This window comes from Salvelinus fontinalis, chromosome 24 (assembly GCF_029448725.1).
Source record: "Salvelinus fontinalis isolate EN_2023a chromosome 24, ASM2944872v1, whole genome shotgun sequence".
NCBI classification, from domain to species: Eukaryota; Metazoa; Chordata; class Actinopteri; order Salmoniformes; family Salmonidae; genus Salvelinus; species Salvelinus fontinalis.
This window is the reverse complement of record NC_074688.1, coordinates 5,377,542-5,397,177: the sequence shown is the minus strand read 5'-3', so window position 1 is coordinate 5,397,177 and position 19,636 is coordinate 5,377,542. Positions and strand designations below refer to the sequence as shown.

At 47.5% G+C, this 19,636-nt stretch overlaps 1 protein-coding gene across 6 annotated transcripts in view; it reads left to right on the top strand.

Annotated features, from left to right (window-relative positions):
- The window catches only part of kmt2a (lysine (K)-specific methyltransferase 2A), a 53,628-nt gene that overhangs the window by 10,615 nt on the left and 23,377 nt on the right, over window positions 1-19,636 (top strand). Inside the window, exons 2-17 of one of the 6 annotated variants that reach the window (XM_055879477.1) lie at window positions 2,495-2,567; window positions 4,400-7,770; window positions 8,572-8,749; window positions 8,993-9,227; window positions 9,344-9,408; window positions 9,494-10,057; window positions 10,281-10,360; window positions 12,416-12,655; window positions 13,423-13,569; window positions 14,290-14,388; window positions 14,623-14,743; window positions 15,906-16,019; window positions 16,373-16,557; window positions 18,016-18,069; window positions 18,451-18,624; window positions 18,987-19,097. In XM_055879477.1, coding sequence (XP_055735452.1) covers window positions 2,495-2,567; window positions 4,400-7,770; window positions 8,572-8,749; window positions 8,993-9,227; window positions 9,344-9,408; window positions 9,494-10,057; window positions 10,281-10,360; window positions 12,416-12,655; window positions 13,423-13,569; window positions 14,290-14,388; window positions 14,623-14,743; window positions 15,906-16,019; window positions 16,373-16,557; window positions 18,016-18,069; window positions 18,451-18,624; window positions 18,987-19,097 — 5,811 coding nt within the window. Of the gene's footprint in view, window positions 1-2,494; window positions 2,568-4,399; window positions 7,771-8,571; window positions 8,750-8,992; window positions 9,228-9,343; window positions 9,409-9,493; window positions 10,058-10,280; window positions 10,361-12,412; window positions 12,656-13,422; window positions 13,570-14,289; window positions 14,389-14,622; window positions 14,744-15,905; window positions 16,020-16,372; window positions 16,558-18,015; window positions 18,070-18,450; window positions 18,625-18,986; window positions 19,098-19,636 lie in introns of all 6 variants that reach the window. The other 5 variants (XM_055879476.1, XM_055879475.1, XM_055879479.1 and 2 more) reach the window with 5 other exon arrangements.

Genomic DNA, 19,636 nt, shown 5'->3' with positions numbered 1-19,636 from the left:
GAAGCAGTGCGGCTTGGTTGGGTTGTGCTTCGGAGGACGCATGGCTTTCGACCTTCGTCACTCCCGAGCCCGTACGGGAGTTGTAGCGATGAGACAAGTTAGTAATTACTAGCGATTGGATACCACGAAAATTGGGGAGAAAATGGGATAAAATTAATAAAATAAATAAAATAAAATAAAAGTCTGTGCGTGGCCGGTGTTTACAATACCGCATTGGTAATAAAGCATAATTTGTTTGAATGCAACTGCTGGGGTAGCTAGCTTTAGCTTGCTACCTAGCTAGCACCAAAGTAACCAACCTGAAAACATTCACCAGTAGAACCTGCAGTCATTTTCATTATTCTTAGCAATGATTTAGGGATCCTTGTGAGTAAGTATTAGCTAGGTTGCCACTTGTTGTTCGCCTATTGAAATTGAACTTCAGTTCATGAAAATTAATAGCTAGCCAGCTACTTAACCCTGTTTCCCAAGCTAACATTATAAGCAGCCAGCTAGCTTCATCTGTCTAGTAATGCTTGACCGGACCGGGTTATGTGTTGTGAATATATCCACAATAAGGAGTAGGTACAATAGTGGAATTTGCAGTTTGACTTAAAAATAAAAGTATGTAATTGACAGTGATGCAAATGAATAGATATAGTAGCATTATGCCATACTTTTATTTTGAAGGCTAACCGCAGATTCCACTATTTTACCTAATCCTTATTGTGGCTAGCTTCACATAGATGGGTCCGACCACCAAATAAGAACTGTCTAATAAATTAGGGTTATTTTAGATGACGCCTAGCTATGTAGTTAGCTAGCTAACTATAGCTACTGAAACAGATGTGTTATTTGACTCGTCAAATAGTGTTAGTATCTTTTTTGACACACAAAGACCCAACCGGCATTCCATAGAAATCCTGGTTGAGAATGAAACGACTGAACAAATGAACAACGAAACATCACAGCGTGTGAGTGAAAGAAAAACGGTTTGGTTATGTTTTACTGGTAATGGGGACCTACGTAAATGCCGACAAAATAACTTTTGGTTAGTCTGTGTGTGTGACCTTTTATTTAACTAGGCAAGTCCGTTAAGAACACATTCTTATTTACAATGACGGTCCGGATGACGCTGGGCCAATTTGTGCGCCGCCCTATAGGACTCCCAATCACTGCCGGATGTGATACAGCCTGGTTTCGAACCAGGGACTGTAGTGATGCCTCTTGCACTGAGATGCAGTGCCTTAGACCGCTGCGTCCATGTGTGTGTGTGTTAGCTATTTAACTATACTAGAATGCTTAAAAGGCCGCAAAAATTGTAAATATCGGTTAATGTTTGGACAATATAGGATATCGGTATCGGCCAAAAATATCATATCGGTGCATCACTACTTCTTATTGTAACTCCTGCTCGACATCAGACACATTTTGTGTTTCAGTTGCTCTTCTCCAGGTTGGGAATTCAATAACAGGCATTATATCAGCAGACTGCGCTCTGACTGATGTGTAGCTACATTTCTCTGCTACTTTTCTCACTGTAGCCTAATTTTCTCAGGTAAAATGCAAGATTAACTTCAAGCCAAACAGAAAATGTAACTGGATACATTGTTTCTATGATAGACATTTAGAAATATCATGGCCATGGATCATTTTTGCACAGAGTACCTTGCTTTTTCATTGTGAGCTAATTTACTTGTGGCTCCTAGCCAAATAGCGTTGCACTTCTGTTGTCATCTGATGAAAATGAAGATATTTTCTGCTGAATTATGTTTTGCGCTAATGTGTTTTCTGTGAAGGGAAAAGTATATTTACACGCCCCTGATCACCTGAGCACGCCCCTGAATACTTGGCTTTCAGTATAAAACGCAGATGAAATGGTTGAAAATGCAGATTTTTATTTTTATGGTCTGCATTTGAAGATTTCGATTTCTGAACTCTAACGCGACCCCTACTTCAATTGCTCTTCATGGCTTTTTGCCCCTGGCCTCTCTCTCAGATATTTTAGACGGTGAGACTGTTTTTCCTGAGCGTGTCCTAATCAGCATAGCATTTACCTAAAACAGGAAAATGCTCGACTGACTTGTGGTTTTGGAATTACTGTGTTACTCAGTTCCGAGTTGGACATTTTCAAATTGAGAATGTCTAGCGTTCTGACTGAACCTTCTCCAGCGGGTTTAGGCACCTAATCCGGAAAGCATAGGGAAACGGAATGACTGGAACCTGACTAGAGGGAGTCAGCAGCCCGGTGAAAGTGAGATTGTACTACCGTCATTTTTTAAGGGGAATAAACTCTATCTTCGTTATGGGTGATTTCAGTACAGGGATGACTGAAGTGCACAGCTAGGCCTGAAATATTGTGGCTTTGATTTCTGAATCAGTTTATTCATTCATCACTTTGACCTTTAAAAAAAACAACAACACATTAATCATGCTGCTATTCTATTGAAGTATTTCGGCAAACGTGTTAACATTTTTCCTCAGATTTCATGTTTCTTGTCTTTTCCCGCCATAGGAAGGAGCATTTGGAGGCTTTGGTACAGTCAGTGAACACCGAAGAATGCAGAGTCAGTCAAGGACGTTGGCAGGTGAGGTACTTTTGGTCATGTAGTGTACATAAATAAAAACATGTTGGACGAGCAGGCGTCCACATCTCATTCCAAAATCATGGTCATTAATATGGAGTTGGTCTCCCTTTGCTGCGCCACTCTTCTGGGAAGGCTTTCCGCTAGATGCGGGAACATTGCTGCAAGGACTTGCTTCCGTTCAGTCACGAGAGCATTAGTGAGGTCGGGCAGTGATGTTGTGCGATTAGGCCTGGCTCACAGTTGACATTCCAATTCATCCCAAAGGTGTTCGATGGAGTTGAGGTCAGGGCTCTGTGCAGGTCAGTCAAGTTCTTCCGCACCGATCTTGACAAACAAATTCTGTATGGACTTCGCTTTGTTCTCGGTGGCATTGTCATGCTGAATCAGGAAAGGACCTTCCCAAAACTTTTGCCACAAAGTTGGAAGCACAGAATCGTCTAGAATGTCATTGTATGCTGTACCGTTTAGGGGCCTAGCCCAAACCATGGAAAAACAGTCCCAGACCAATATTCCTCCTCCACTAAACTGTACAGTTGGCACAATTTTTATTTTATTTAACGTTTATTTAAAGTCAGTTAAGAACAAAGAATGACGACCTACCAAAAGAATGACGACCTACCAAAAGGCTTCCTGCGGGGACGAGGGCTGGGATTGGAATAAAATATAGGTCAAAACACACATCATGACAAGAGACAACACTACATAAATATACCTAAGATGACAACACAGCATGGCAGCAACACATGGTAGCAGCACATGGCAACAGCACATGGTACAAACATTATTGGGCACGGACAACAGCACAAAGGGGAAGAAGGTAGCGACAACAATATATAATGCAATGCACCCACAACTGTCTGTGTCTACATTAGGGCAGGTAGCGATCTCCTCGCATCTGCCAAACCCAGATTTGTCTGTTGGACTACCAGATGGTGAAGTGTGATTCATCACTCCAGAGAACGCATTTCCACTGCTCCAGAGTCCAATGGCGGCGAGCTTTCCACCACTCCAGCCGACGCTTTGCATTGCACATGGTGATCTAAGGCTTGTGTGTGGCTGCTCGGCCATGGAAAACCATTTCATGAAGCTTTCGACGATCAGTTCTTGTGCAGATGTTGCTTCCAGAAGCAGTTTGCGACTTGGTAGTGAGTGTTGCAACCGAAAACAAACAGTTGATTTTTGCACGCTTCAGCACTTGGCAGTCCCATTCTGTAAGCTTGTGTGGCCTACCATTTCGTGGCTGAGCCATTGTTGCCGAATCCACTAATTTGAAGCGGTGTCCACATACTTTTGTCTGTAGTGCATTCGTAAAGTATAAAGACCCCTTTTACTTTTTCAACATTTTCTTACGTTACAGCCTTATTCTAAAATGTATATATTTTTAAAAAATCCTTGGGAATTTACACAATACCCCATAATGATGAAGCAAAACAGGTTTTTAGACATTTTTGCACATTTTATAAAAATAATAATAACTGAAATACCACATTTACACATGTATTCAGACCCTTTACTCTGTACTTTGAAGCTCCTTTTGGCAGCGATTACAGCCTGGAGTCTTCTTGCGTATGACGCTGCAAACTTGGCACACCTGTATTTGGGGAGTTTCTCCCATTCTTCTCTGCAGATCCTCTCAAGCACTGTCAGATTGAATAGAGAAATTCGCTGAGCAGAAGCTCTTTTAATGCCCAAGATATTGGAATGAGATGTTTGACAAGTAGGTGTCCAAACACTTTTAGGTGTGTGTGTATATCTATCTCTCTGCTCTCTCAAAAGTAGTAGAAGTAGCCCCACTTATTTGAAACCCATTATTTTTGTTTGTTTTGTACCAGTTACTCCCACGCAGGAGAAGAAGCCCAGAGGCCGACCCCCGCGGGCCATGACTGCACAGAAAGGGCCCGCAGGCGCCGGCCCTTCCCCCTCGCCTGCCTCGGGGAAGCCCGAGGGCCAGGAGTGGCCTGTGGAGAAGGCCAAGCGGCTGCCCGGGAGGCCGCCTGGCTCTGGAGAGAAGAGGAGAGGCCGTCCTCCGGCCTCTGGCACCCAGAGGAGTTTGCAGGCCGGCAGCCATACAGACAATGACAGCGGGCAGGTGGGGCAGGAGCACAGCTCCACAACTGCACACCGCAAGGACCGTGACGAGGAGAGGAAAGCCACAAAGAGAACGCCCCTGGGCTCCGTGCAGCAGCACGACACAGAGGCCAAGCCTCCCAAAGCGAGCCGCGAGTCCAAGGTGACCAAACTGAAGCGGCTGCGGGAGGTCAAACTGAGCCCACTCAAGGCCATCGCCAGGAAGTGTGTGCCGGTGCCTGGCGTGCCCCGGCGCAGACGAGGACGGCCTCCCTCTGCCGAGCGCCTCAAAGCCGAGGCTGCTGCTGCCCAGGCCTCTGGTTCAGAGGAAACCAAACAAAAGTCCTTCGGCGTCCGCCGGGACAGAGATACGGACCCCCACACTCCTCAACAGCAGTCTAAGCTCAGGACGTCCCACTTTGCTGAAGAGGACGACAGCCCCGACGTCCACAGCTCCTCAAGCCCGCTCCCCTCGTCCTCTCCCTCCAAGCTGGGCAGGCCACTGAACCTGAGAACCAGCCCTCGCCACATCAAGCCCGTGCGAATCGTTCCCCCCCCCAAACGCACTGACGCCTCAATCGCCAAGCAGCTGCTGCAGCGCGCCAAGAAAGGTGCGCAGAAAAAGAAACTGTTAGAGAAGGAGGTGGTTGCCATAGGAGGCCAAGGGGCGGCAGCCATGGAGGCAGGCATCCGGAGGAGGAGGAGAACGCAGCTGAAGAACATCAGGCAGTTCATCATGCCCGTGGTGAGCACCGTCTCGCTGCGCATCATTAAAACCCCAAAGCGCTTCATCGAGGACGAAGGCAGCTTCGGCGCCTCTCACCCCCACATGAAGGTGGCAAGGTTAGATGCTGTCCCGCCCCCCGTCGCTGCCCCCCAGCCCGCCTCGGCCTCCTCTCCCATGCGGGCGTCGACAGCTCTAGTCACCACCGCCGCTGCTAAAGCCGTGACCGCTACTCCGGTCGACACCATCCCTCCCCCGCCTCCCACTGTCGCACCCAGCAGGGCCACGGCCGTGGCGGCCAGCCTGCTCAACAACAGCTGCAACAACAGCACCAGCAATGGGCGCTTCAGCAGCAGTGTCGCCTCGTGTGGCTCCAGCGCTGTGTCCCTGCACTCCTCCCAGCTCTCGTCGGGTGAGTCGTCCCGATCTAGCAGCCCCAGCCTGGACGACTCGTCGTGCGACTCCCAGGCTTCGGAGGGCACTCAGGCCCTGTCCGAGCCTGACGACGAGCATGACGACGAGCGAGACCACTCCCCGTCCTCCCAGGGAGAGAGGGAGGGGGACATGCTGCACTCCTCCAGGCATCCGTCAGAGCCGGAGCAGCGGGTTCTGATTGAGCGGGGCCGGAGGGGCCGCAGAGGGCAGGGTGTGGGCAGGGGCAGCCTTGGGGCGAGGGGAAGAGGCAGCCTGGCCACCGGAGGGAAGAAGGCTATCATCAGCCCGGCCACGGGAGTTTTGATGTCCAACTCTCAACAGGCTGCCTCCGCCGCCTCCTCGTCTTCGTCCCCCCCGCCCCCCCCTCTCCTTAGCTCCCCGCAGCAGGCTCAGTCAGGCTCCAACACAGCGGAGCATCACCCCCACTCCCCTTGGATCCTGCCCCACCCGTTTCTCCAGGGCCAGTCATTGGTGCTCTCCAGCCTGCAAGACAAGCGCAGGTCCATCCTGAGAGAGCCCACCTTCCGCTGGACATCTCGGTCTCGCACCGATCAGCAGTACTTCTCCTCCGCTAAGTATGCCAAGGAGGGCCTTATCCGCAAGCCTATCTTCGACAACTTCCGCCCTCCACCTCTCACGGCTCAAGACGTGGGTCTAATGCCCCATGGCGCTGGTGCCGGGGGGGTTGCTCCAGCGGGTTACCCTGCGCCAGGCGGTGGGACCGCGGCGGGCACCCGCCTGTTCTCTCCACTGCATCACCACCACCACCACCAGCAGCACCCCTCGTCCCGCTTCGAGTCGCCACTCCAGAAGCGCAGCCCCCTGCTGCGCGCCCCGCGCTTCACTCCCAGCGAGGCGCACTCGCGCATCTTTGAGTCGGTCACCCTGCAGTCGTCATCGGGGAGCAGCCCGGGATCGCTGTCTCCCCTCCAGTCCTCCCCCAAGTCGGGCCGGTCGGTGAGACGTAAGAAGAGGACGACCCCGGGACCCCTGCGAGGTCAACCCCGGTCCCCCTCACACTCCATGACCACGCGGAGCAGCCAGCCAGGTGCCCCGCCTGGAAAAGGTCCCTCTGAACTGTCTGTGCTGACAGGCTCCATCTCCACTGGTGCCAGCAGCACCAGTAATTCCTCCAGCTCTCTGCCCGCTAGTGCCTTAACGCCTGCCCCTTTCAGCACCTTCTCACCGGGCCCCCTGGGCCTCTCCACACACGGACCTTCCTCCTCCGACGGACATAGAGCAGCCGGGAGCCTTGGTGGTGGTGCGGGTGGCAACTCCGCTTCTTGCTCCTCTTCCCAACTCTTCTCTCTCTTCACTTCCAGCCCCCAGGAGACGGGCCGCGGTGCCGGGAAAGGGGGGAGAGAGAGGAGCGCCTCGGCTTCCCGGGACTCGGCTCCTGTCAAGGAGAAGGAAAGGGAGACCGAGAAAAGCAGAGAGCGTGAGAAAGAGAACAAAAGGGAGGGCAGAAAAGATTGGGAGAGGAGAGGCAAGGCGTCCACTCCAGACGCCTCTCCCAATAGGACACCCAGCCTGTTTGCTGGGGAGGGGAGGGAAGGGGAGGAGTCTCTGACCTCCCTCGCTCCTAAAAAGACACCTGGCAGGAAGAAGTCTGTTCCTGTGGACTCGGCTACAGAGGCAGCACCTGTAGACAGGGCTGCAGTCCACTCCTCTATTCCCCTTATCTTGACCAAGGGCCGCCTATCCAAAAAGACCCGTCCTTCGGAGAGGGGGCCAGAGGCTGAGCTTGGGGAGAAGGAGAAAACATGTGCCCCTGCCCAGCAGACAGGCCTTCCCCCAGGGCAGACCGGCAGCAAGAAGCCCCCGGCGGTCCCATCCTTGGGTTCCATGCTGGCGCACGCCGAGAAGCAGCCTGTGGCCGACAAGCGGGTGGCAGGCCTGCTGAAGAAGGCCAAAGCGCAGTTGTTCAAAATCGAGAAGAGCAAGTCGCTGAAATCCCCAGACCATCCTAAAGTTCAGGTTAGTTCCCCTCTTCCTCCCCCGCAGCCTCTTCTCCGCTGACTAGGCTATTTCTGTTGGTGTACTTGATATGTTTCATTGCTATGTCCTCACAACCACAATGAAATCATCTGACATGATTCTGAGAGTGTTTGCTGCCATCAATAGCATTGTGAGTGTTTTGAACACAGACTGAAACCTGATAGCAGGAATGTCCCTGAAAGGTTTTTTTTCAAGGGGAATTCTGCCAAACCACTTTGTGCATTATGCAGACAGAAGTGCACAAATATGTTCTCCTTTAGAACCCCCCCCCCCCCCCCGAAAGATGTTTATCTTAATAAGAGGACTGTCAACTGGTAAGAGAGCCTTGAGAATGATGGTTTCCAGATTAGAGCTGTCACGATACCAGTATGGTGATGCTTGATTTTCCACCAAACAAAAAGATCTTGAAGCAGACTGAACTCTACGCCCCTTTTAAAACGTTGCTGTATGTAAAATATTGTAATGTAGTCTATAGCTTGGAAAATAAACAAATGTGACTGCGATAACAGGCTGTGTGTCTGCAACATAACTCTTTTCCTCAATAAATGTAAATCTGCTTCATGCTTTGTTTCCTTTCCACGAATCAGCAGAGTTTCGCGATACTGGTATTGGGACAACCCTATTATAGTAGCCCCTTCAGAGACTGATTTAGAGTTAACATAGATGTTTTGTTTTTTGTTATAATTTTTTTTTATTGAAACACAGTCCCAGAATTTGGGCACTTTATCTCGAGCCAGTGAAGTTTCAACTGTATTGATTTTTTGGGCTTTACTCCACCAGAGTCACGAGAGCGACTCTTCGGAGACGTCGGTGCGAGGGCCGCGCATCAAGCACGTGTGTCGGCGCGCCGCTGTGGCCCTGGGCCGCAACCGGGCCGTGTTCCCCGACGACATGCCCACTCTCAGTGCCTTGCCGTGGGAGGAGAGGGAGAAGATCCTGTCGTCCATGGGGAATGATGGTGAGATCCGTGTTAAACGGGCACGCCCCCTTTTTGAAAATGTGTAATGAAGTATGACCCCCTCGCACACTCAAATGCTTCTCCAACAAATCAATGAAGTCATGGTGTTTGAGGGTCAGGGCCGTATCTTATTCTGTTTCATATGTTCCTGGTCTGGCACCCTATTACAAGAGTGATTTACCTATTTCCATTTGGGACCTTTTTTGATTCGTCACCATATTATGCTGCGAATGCCCACCCCAGACAAATCTTCAGTGGCGGGCTCGGAAGAGGCGGAGCCCCAGTCCCCTCCCATCAAGCCAGTGATGCGGCACACCAAGATCATCCAGGAGGGAGGGGCGGCGCCCAGGAAGGGGCGGCGGTCGCGGCGCTGCAGGCAGTGTCCCGGCTGCCAGGTCCCCGACGACTGCGGAGTCTGCACCAACTGCCTGGACAAGCCCAAGTTCGGAGGCCGCAATATCAAGAAGCAGTGTTGCAAGTGAGTATGAGAAATTGAGAATCCTGTTATGTTGACTTGAGCGATTATCCCAGTCACTCATTTCACGCCACAATGTTTGAATATGTGACTGACTGTATGCTTGTATGTTGTCGCAGGGTCCGAAAGTGTCAGAACTTGCAGTGGATGCCTTCCAAGATTTTTCTCAAGAAGCAAGTGAAAGGTCTGTGTCTGCATAAAGCCACAATGTCTTTGTCATTCACAGTTCTCAGTGTAATTGATGGGATTGTATCATTTTTTATTTTTAGGCAAAAAATACAAGAAGAAGAACAAACTGTCTGAAAAAAAGGAGGCATTACACCCCGTCAAGGGCCCAACAAGCACTGAGCCCAGTCTCAAACAGGTCCCGCCCCCTTTGAAGGAGGAGCCCCCTCGCAAAAAGAGTGTAACCCCTCCCCCGAAGCCAGGTGAGGAGAAGCAAAAACAGTCACCGCCACAGCTGCAGTCCCCCCCAGCCGACAACCCTACCCCCCCAAACGACCAGGCCCCCAGCTGCACCACCGCCCCTGGGCAAGACCAGAAACATCCTGCAACGGCACCCGCGGGCGCTGCTAGTAGGAAGGAACGTAAGCCCCAGCAGCCCACCCCTCCCTCCTCCCCTTCCTCCTTCTCTTCCTCATCGTCCTCCTCACTCCAGAGCTCCCCCTCCCCACCAACACCCCAGCCCCAGCAGCCACCACAGCAGCATCAGAGGCCACAGCCCACCCAGGGGACTGCAAAAAAGGAGGGCGCTGGGGCTTCCAAGTCTCCGCCCACAGAAGCCAAGAGGAAGCCCCAGCAGCAGAGCTTAGCCACGCCCATCACAGACACAGGTAGGAGGAGCCATAGCATGAAATCTCCAATTGTAATGGTTATGATTACCCCTTGCTGAAATGGCTAGAATATAGCTGTTTTCCCTTGCACGTTAGTATATCCAACTGTTAATGCTATTAAATAATATAATTAAGTTTCTCTCTTGATGCGGTCTAAAGCACTGATTTGCTCTAAATGGGATAGTAGCTAATGTGGGTACTCTTATAACCTGTGTCCCCTCAGCACCCGAAGGGAAACAAATGAAGAAACAGGCATCTCGCTCTGTCCCACCGCCACCTAAACCCACCAAACCAAAAGAGAAGGTATGTTCTGCACTAGGGCTGTTGCGGTGACTGTATTACCGCCACACCGGCAGTCATGAGTCATGACCGCAGTAAAATTCCATGTGAGTCACGGTAATCTCCTCTTATGCACTCTGGACATGCGTTGGTAGTACCTGACTCGCTAACAACCATCAGATCTCTAATGGCCTGATACTCAGGGCTCTATTGTCCATCGAACCACTTTGACATCAATGTAAATGCATTCAAACATCACAAACACTTATCATCAAAACAGTATCATGCTTTTAAAACTCACCTCACTGGGTATGATACATTTGAAGGATGAAGTTCAATAGCCGATTGAAACTGAGTGAAAACACACACACACACAGTACCAGTCAAAAGTTTGGACACAACTGCTCATTCCTTATTTTTACTATTTTCTACGTTGTAGAAGAATAATAGTGAAGATTTCAAAACTATGAAATAACATATGGAATCACGTAGTAACCAAAAAAGTGTTAAATGTCTTTTATATTTTGATTTGTTCAAGTCTCTTTTTTTTTCTGGTTACTAGCTGCAGAATGCTGTGGTAGCCATGCTGGTTAAGTGTTCCTTGAATTCTAAATAGATGACTGACAGTGTCATCAGCAAATCCCCCACACACCATCACACCTCCTCCTCCTCCATGCTTCACGGTGGGAACCACACATGCGGAAATCATTCGTTCCCCTACTCTGCATCTCACAGACATGGAGGTTGGAAGCAAAAATCTCAAATTTGGACTCCAGACCAAAGGACATATTCCACCGGTCTAATTTCCATTGCTCATGTTTCTTGGCCCAAGCAAGTCTCTTCTTATTGGTGTCCTTTAGTAGTGGTTTCTTTTCAGCAATTCAACCATGAAGGCCTGGTTCACGCAGTCTCTGAACAGTTGATGTTGAGATGTAGCTGTTACTTGAACTCTGAAGCATTTATTTGTGCTGCAATTTCTGAGGCTGGCAACTCTAATGAACTTAACTTTTATGGTTACTACATGATTCCATATGTGTTATTTCATAGTTTTGGTGTCTTTACTATTATTCTACAATGTAGAAAATAGTAAAAATAATAACCCTTGAAATGAGTAGGTGTTCTAAAACTTTTGACCAGGTAGGTAGGTATGAGAACCGGCAGAAAAGCGTCCTAAATTTGGTTTTCGAGTGCATACGGTTGACATGTCTTCCCCTGCTCATTTGATAATGGGTCATTCAAAACCAATTTGACATATTAGTAAAGACAAGATTAAATTGAGAATTGTGTGATTGTTGAAATTGTGATCACTTGACGAGAGAACAGCACGTGCAACCTGTCATTCACAACTAAAGGTGCCAAATAACTCTAAATCTAGCATATAGGACCTGGTTTTTAAGTGATTACTTTTACGCTCAACACAGCCACTTCATATGCACACTTGCTCTGGAGTGGAAAAAAATGTCCTTTTTATTTTATTCAGCCAAGTTCAATTAAATAGTTCTTACTATACAATCATATAGAATAATGACACAGGACTTATAAGCATATCTTGTCTGCTAAATGAACAAGCTTACAACCTATGGCATGGTGCGTAGCCAGATAACATACAGTAGGCCAACTCATCTTCTTCTGAAATACATTTTCTTCATATCATAATGGTTCGTTAGACCTGCCTAAAGAATGTATGGATTCATTGTCATGGTGTACATTTTTAAATAGATTTTATTAGACTTTCTTCAATGTTGATGTTCCAAATATGTGCATCAGCTGCTTGTATGTGGCTTGTAGCCTATCCGTGGAGCCCTGGAAATGTTAGATGTGTTTCTGTTTGTTAGCGGTCAGTTACCGTGAGACCGGCAGTCTTTTGCATGACAAGAACCGGCTGACCAAATTCCATGACCGCCACAGCCCTATTCTGCAGTTCCCTTTTATGACGTGACGTTTTTGTAAGGCGATGCCAAAGGCAAATAAATGTCCATCTTTGGATGGGCAATAAAGTGATATACAAATATATTCCATAAGTCTCATGCATGCCCCTTGGCCTTCATCCCTGACCCCTCTCCTCTACCTCCCCAGCAGCAGAAGCCGTTGGCCACCAAACCTGAGAGCAGTACTTTAAACTTGCTGAGCACTCCCTCGACTGGAGGCACCGCCAAGCAGAAAGTGCCCTGCGACGGAGTGCACAGAATCAGAGTGGATTTTAAGAAGGACCATGACGTGGAAAACGTGTGGGCCATGGGCGGCCTCGGCCTCCTCACCTCCGTGCCAATCACCCCGCGGGTCGTCTGCTTCCTCTGTGCCAGCAGTGGCAACGTCGAGGTGAGTCACGGGTGCCTCTTGCAAGCTCTCTCTACCCAGGTGAGGACCGGCTGGCCCCACTCTCAAAATGAGGGAAAAGGAGAGCTGCTTTGTATTTCAACAGAAGAATTTAATAAAGTGAGCTACTCATCTAACATAACATGGTGGTACACCCCCTGGACAGGACGCTAGTCTATCACAGGGTTCTACCGGACAGCACCAGCGGGCCCACTATGACATATCAAAGGCTACAAATGGGTTTGGACGGTATCCAGATTTACATACAGTTTCTGTACAGTATACTGTATTACCAAAACAATTTAGGCAACAAGGGGATTGATTGTCTCTGCTGTAACCAAGAAGCTTGATCTTGCCATCTAACCACTTAGCTAGGAAGTTGGCTAACCAAATGCCTACCTGGAGCCCTGAGCTGGATATAATTTATTTGGCACATCTTAGATAGTCAACTTATTGTTAGTTATAAGCAGTGGTGTAGAACGCCCCCGTGAGGGTATTGATAATCATACCGTCGGAATATCTAAATACCCTAGTATACTGTATAGTATACAGCAACAAACACTCAGCTAGCACACAGATCACATGGTTTAGACCCTTAGTGGTAGTCTTCAGGCAGTTCAAAGTGTCTGAATAATACCTCTCTCACACACAGCCTTTTATATCCACATATCCCACTTTAGTACCCATTTCTATTAATTTGATCCGACTGAAAACTCCCCGCTGACTGTGTACTGCACCGGCACGCCTCCCTCCCTCTCCTTCTCCTCCAGTTTGTCTTCTGCCAGGTGTGCTGCGAGCCCTTCCATCTCTTCTGCTTGGGGGAGACTGAGCGCCCTCTGGAGGAGCAGTGGGAGAACTGGTGTTGCCGCCGCTGCCGCTTCTGCCACACCTGTGGCCTACAGCACCAGAAGACTAAAGTAAGGCTCTCCTTTTTGAATGATTTGAGTGTGTAACGAAGGCTATTTAGTGGTTTGGGACTTTGCGAATGCGTATTTGTTTGTGGTCATTTCTAGAAGTAGACCAGTAGCGTCAGTCGACGTGTCTTCTACTGCTTGTGGAAAGAAACACACGCATGTTAATCCACAAAGTTAAAGCAAAACAAATTCGTTTGAAATCTCATAATGACACACGCCCTCATTTTCCTGAGTTATCAGATTGGAAGGGGATTTTCCAATATGCCACGGGGATTTTTCAGAAAATATTCATTACAGAACCAGTTACTGTATCATGCTGTTTACTCTTCTTTGTCATTCTAATCAGGGTTTTGATCCAGACAAATAACAATGCATGTGTCCCAAATTGTTCCCTGTTTAGTACACTACTTTTGACCAGATCAGGTCAAAAGGAGTGCTCTAAATGTTGACTACGGTGTCATTTGGGACTCGGACCGTAACAATATCATGATGAAGGCCTTTTGGTATGCACTATTGGGAGGAAAACTTCCCACCGCTTGTCTAGCCTATGCTATATCATTATCCCTGTAATGTCTGGCTCTTTTCAATGTCTTCCACAAAGAGGTAGAGAGAGATTTAAATTTCAATGGTACTTAGAGCTTCAATGTTTGTCTAATTACAAAGTCTGAGGCAAGATGGCAGTTAGGTTGCTAACTTGCTACTCTCCACCTTTTCTTCCCCAAGCAGCAACTTCTGGAGTGTGAGAAGTGCCGAAACAGCTATCACCCCGAGTGCCTGGGACCCAACCATCCCACCAGACCCACCAAGAAGAAACGGGTCTGGGTATGCATCACGCCATTCTTCTCCTGCTCCCTCCTCCAAGCAGTACAATGTGTTTTGTTTTGTTAGTGTATATCTGGCCAGCAGACCCAAAGGTTAGGGCTAGGCATAGAGATCGAAGTTGGAGAAGTTTAGGGTAAAGTTTGGACGGGTTAACTGCCTGCCTTTTTTGTTTAACCATTAATTGTCATTGAATTAATTTGTCATGAATTCTCCCTCTGTCCTCGTTGTGTCCAGATCTGCACCAAGTGTGTTCGCTGTAAGAGTTGTGGGGCCACAAAACCCGGGAAGGCCTGGGACGCCCAGTGGTCACATGACTTCTCCTTATGTCATGACTGTGCCAAACTCTTCGCTAAAGGTGAGTCACAAGCAGGACTATGAATAATCATTTTTATGTTGGCGACTCTGGTGCTCCCAACTTAAAATTAGGAGCAACACATGGAATTTAGGAGCACCCAGAATCTTTTTTACACGATTGATAGAGATTCAGCCTGTATTGGGCCTATATAAATTCTAGATACTTTTTGAAGCACATATTTTTTTGCCCTAGAAACGAATATGTAACACTCTAAATACACGTTTTGTTTATTATAAAAGCTTAAACGTTGATACGAATACCTGTCATTGAAATGAGTCTTTTGTGGAATATTAGGTTTCCACATTGTTTAAAATAACTATTTTCCTATTGCGATACATTACGCTGAAAATGGTACATAGTCTCTTCAAAACATCAGGTTTGTAATGACAACATGCAAGAGATCTGTCAATCATTGACGTCCTAAAGAAGCCATCCCTTTTCCTTTCTGTGCCACCCAACCAGGTTGTTAGCCAGTCAATAAGGTAACATGACTGAACAAAGTGTAAACAAATGGTTAACAACGTCCACCCGTGAGTACTTTTAGAACTGCCCAACACGTAGTTTATGAATGTATAATGCGGTCTCGGCGAGCTGCTATAGGAATATTAAAAATGTTGCAGCATTAATATGGGTCAGCTCTTGACCTGGTTGGGCTAGAGGCAAGCCGTTTTCGCTGTAGTAGTGGCACAACCATGACGCTAAAGAATATGCACTCGCTAGTTTCTCTAGGGCACTTGGAAACAACGATACATGGACTATTTTTCTGGGAGATAACAATAAGTCACACAGTGCTCCCAGAGTAAAACATGGTCGCACAGCAAAATATTTTGTCACACGTGACCAAATTGAGACCTCTGGTCTCAAGTAATGTAGAATGATGTAGCTCTACAGTACTCGGGCTATTGTCTCACTGTCTACATCTGTAATTGACCAAGGAAAATGTCAAAAGCATTCATTAGGGGGGCACACCGATATATAAAATGTTTTGCTACAGAATACAATGTTTCTAGTTGGCAAAGTCCAGGTAGTCCCTTCTGGTTTCAGTCAGTTTTGTCCCTAAAGAACATGACCCTGGCATCTGTCTCCTCAGTACTATGAGAAGGGTTGAGTAGGGTCTGGGGAGAGATTATTTTTCTATGACCCAACGACTTGTGTTTTCCAGGTAACTTCTGCCCCCTTTGCGATAAGTGCTATGACGAAGACGACTACGACAGCAAGATGATGCAGTGTGGGAGGTGCGACCACTGGGTCCACTCCAAGTGTGAGAACCTCACAGGTTAGCGGGCGCTCTTGTTTCTCACCTCGACTCACGGGGAACAATGCCATCTTTCAGTCTGTCTGTTTCTCAACACCTCTCCCGTTATGATGTGATACAGATTTGAACTCGGCACCGCTCTCTCTTTTGGCTGCTATATGTTCACTACTTAGGGGGTATTATATTTAAATGTGTTGATATCAATTTCAACTTCTGTTGATATGCCCAAAAACACTTGTAAAATGCCTTTCCGTTGTCATATACTCGGCATGGATCTGTTGTCAACACTTTTGATACGGAGAATTGACCAACCAACTGATAAATGAGTGTAAAAAGTTAACCTCCCTCTCTGCTCCCTTGTCTCCCACTACCAGACGAGATGTACGAGCTGCTGTCCAATCTGCCAGAGAGCGTGGCCTACACCTGCACCAACTGTACGAAGCGCCAGCCGGCCGAGTGGAGGACGGCCCTGGAGAAGGAGCTGCAGGGCTTGGTGCGCCAGGTCCTCACCGCACTGCTCAACTCCCGCACCTCTACGCACCTGCTCCGCTACAGACAGGTGAGGAGAGAAGGGGATATCGGGTTGCATGTTTTGGCCCAGGAGTTTTTCCTGACCATGTAACTTCACCAGGGAAAGACTTAAAGCTCTGGTTGTGGGGTGTAACCTGGCCAAGTTTTTCCTGCTGATGTGACAGGGTCAGGAAAAACTCTGGGCCCTGGATTGTTGGCTATAACTAGGGCCTAGAGTTTGGTCACATAACCAGGAAAAACACCTGGCCCAACAGATTAAGCTGTGGCAAAAAGTATGTCAACCCTTTGGAATTACCTGGACTTCTGCATAAATTGGCCATACATTTTCAGTCACCACAATAGACAAATACAGTCTGCTTAAACAATGAACACAAACAATTATATGTTTTCATGTCTTTATTGAACACACCGTGTAAACATTCACAGTGCAGGTTGGAAAAAGTATGTGAACCCTTGGATTTAATAACCGGTTGACCCTCCTTTGGCAGCAATAACCTCAACCAAATGTTTTCTGTAGTTGCAGATCAGACCTGCACAACAGTCAGGAGGTATTTTGAACTGTTCCTCTTTCCAAAACTGCTTCAGTTCAGAAATATTCTTGGGATGTCTGGTGTGAACCTCTCTCTTGAGGTCATGCCACATCTTCTCAATCAGGTTGAGGTCAGGACTCTGACTGGGCCACTCCAGAAGTCGTATTTTATTCTGTTGTTGATTTACTTCTGTGTTTTGGGTCATTGTCCTGTTGCATCACCCAACTTCTGTTGAGCTTCAATTGGAGGACAGATAGCCTTAGATTCTCCTGCAAAATGTCTTGATAAACTTTGGAATTCATTTTTTGTCGATGATGGCAAGGTGAGGCAGCAAAGCAGCCCCAACCATGATGCACCCTCCACTATAGTTTACAGTTGGGATGAGGTTTTGATGTTGCTGTGCCTTTTTCTCCACACATAGTGTGTTTTCCTACTCAACTTTTAGTTTCATCTGTCCACAGAATATTTTGCCAGATTCTCTTTTGCGAACTTCAGACGTGCAGCAATGTTTTTTTTGGACAGCGGTGGCTTCTTCCGTGGTGTCCTCCCATAAACACCATTCTTGTATAGTGTTTTACGTAACGTAGACTCGTCAACAGAGATTTTAGCATGTTCCAGAGATTTCCGTAAGTCTTTAGCTGACACTCTAGGATTCTTCTTAACCTCATTGAGCATTCTGCGCGGTGCTCTTGCAGTCATCTTTGCAGGATGGCCACTCCTAGGTAGAGTAGCAACAGTGCTGAACTTTCTCCATTTATAGACAATTTGTCTTACCGTGGACTGATGAACATCAAGGCTTTTATAGTGACTTTTGTAACCCTTTCCAGCTTTATGCAAGTCCACAATTCTTAGTCTTTGGTCTTCTGAGATCTTTTGTTTGAGACATGGTTCACATCAGGCAATGCTTCTTGTGGATAGCAAACTTACACTAAAAGTTTTTTTTTTTTTTTTTTTAGGGCAGGGCAGCTCTAACCAACATCTCCGATCTCAGCTCAAGGATTGGACTCCAGGTTAGCTGACTCCAATCAGCTTTTGGAGATGTCATTAGCCTAGGGGTTCACATGCTTTTCCCAACCTACACTGTGAATGTTTAAATGATGTAGAATCAATATAGACAAGAAAAATAAAATAATTTGTGTGTTTTTAGTTTAAGCAGACTGTCTATTGTTGTGACTTAGATGACGATCAGATCAAGTTTTATGACCCAACTTATGCAGAAATCCAGATCATTGTAAAGGGTTCACATACTTTGTCTTGCCACTGTACATATTTTCTTTGTATGTCTGTGACATGTTAGGAGAGCAAATGGATCAGATGTGTTTTGTAATTTGACTGTCTCCTCTCCCCCCCCACCCCTCCCCCGCTATATCTCCATCTCTCGCTCTCTGTAGGCTGTGATGAAGCCGCCTGAGTTGAACCCCGAGACGGAGGAGAGTTTACCCACACGTCGCTCCCCCGAGGGGCCCGACCCCCCGGTCCTGACCGAGGTCAAGCCCCCCAACGACTCCCCCCTCGACCTGGAGTCGGTGGAGAAGAAGTTGGCCACCGGGCGCTACAAGTCTGTGGTGAGTCTAAAATCACATCCCACTCATGTGATCTCACAACCTTGCACTTTTTGAAAACGCATTCAATCAACTGCCCCGCAAAAGCATTTGTTTTTATATTTGCAGACTGTGTTGTCTCAGTCCATTTCAATCCTTTCATCCCATCAGCATCCACCCAGCATTGTGTGAGAACAGGAGCTATGTTTGTGTGAGTGCAGAGCCACATCATCCACAGACACCGGAGTAGTGGCATGAATGCTCATCCCCCGGGGGGAGCTCTCTTCGCTCCGAGTTCAAACGCAGTTCACGGTCAGAGAGCGGGATGAGATGGAGGGCAGTGTGTCACTCACTCAGTGTGGTGTTTTCTCTCTCCTCTCTTTCAGCTTGAGTTCAGTGACGACGTAGTGAAGGTCATCCAGATGGCCATCAACTCAGACGGCGGGCAGCCGGAGAACAGGAAAGCCAATAGCATGGTCAAGTCCTTCTTTATCCGGGTGAGGAGATCCAACGGGAATGAACCTACAGAGAGCTCGCTCAGCCTCCGCTTCAGTAGTATGCTGAAGAAATGTATATAAACGCAACATGCAACAATTTAAGATTTTACTGAGTTAGTTCATTTTTAGATTTGTGTTTTTATTTAACCTTTATTTAACCCCTAAGGAAATCAGTCAATTTAAATAAATTCATTAGGCCCTAATCTATATATTTCACATAACTGGGAATACAGATATGCATCTGTTGGTCAGAGATACTTAAAAAAAGAAAATTAAGTTAGGGGCTTGGATCAGAAAACCAGTCAGTATATGGTGTGACCACCATTTGCCTCATGCAGTGCGACACATCTCCTTCACATAGAGTTGATCAGGCTGTTGATTGTGGCACGACAATGGGCCACAGTATCTCTGTGCATTCAAATTGCCATCGATAAAACGCAATTGTGTTCGTTGTCCGTAGCTTATGCCTGCTCTTACCATAATCTCACCGCCACCATGAGGCACTCTGTTCACAACGCTGACATCAGCAAACCGCTCGA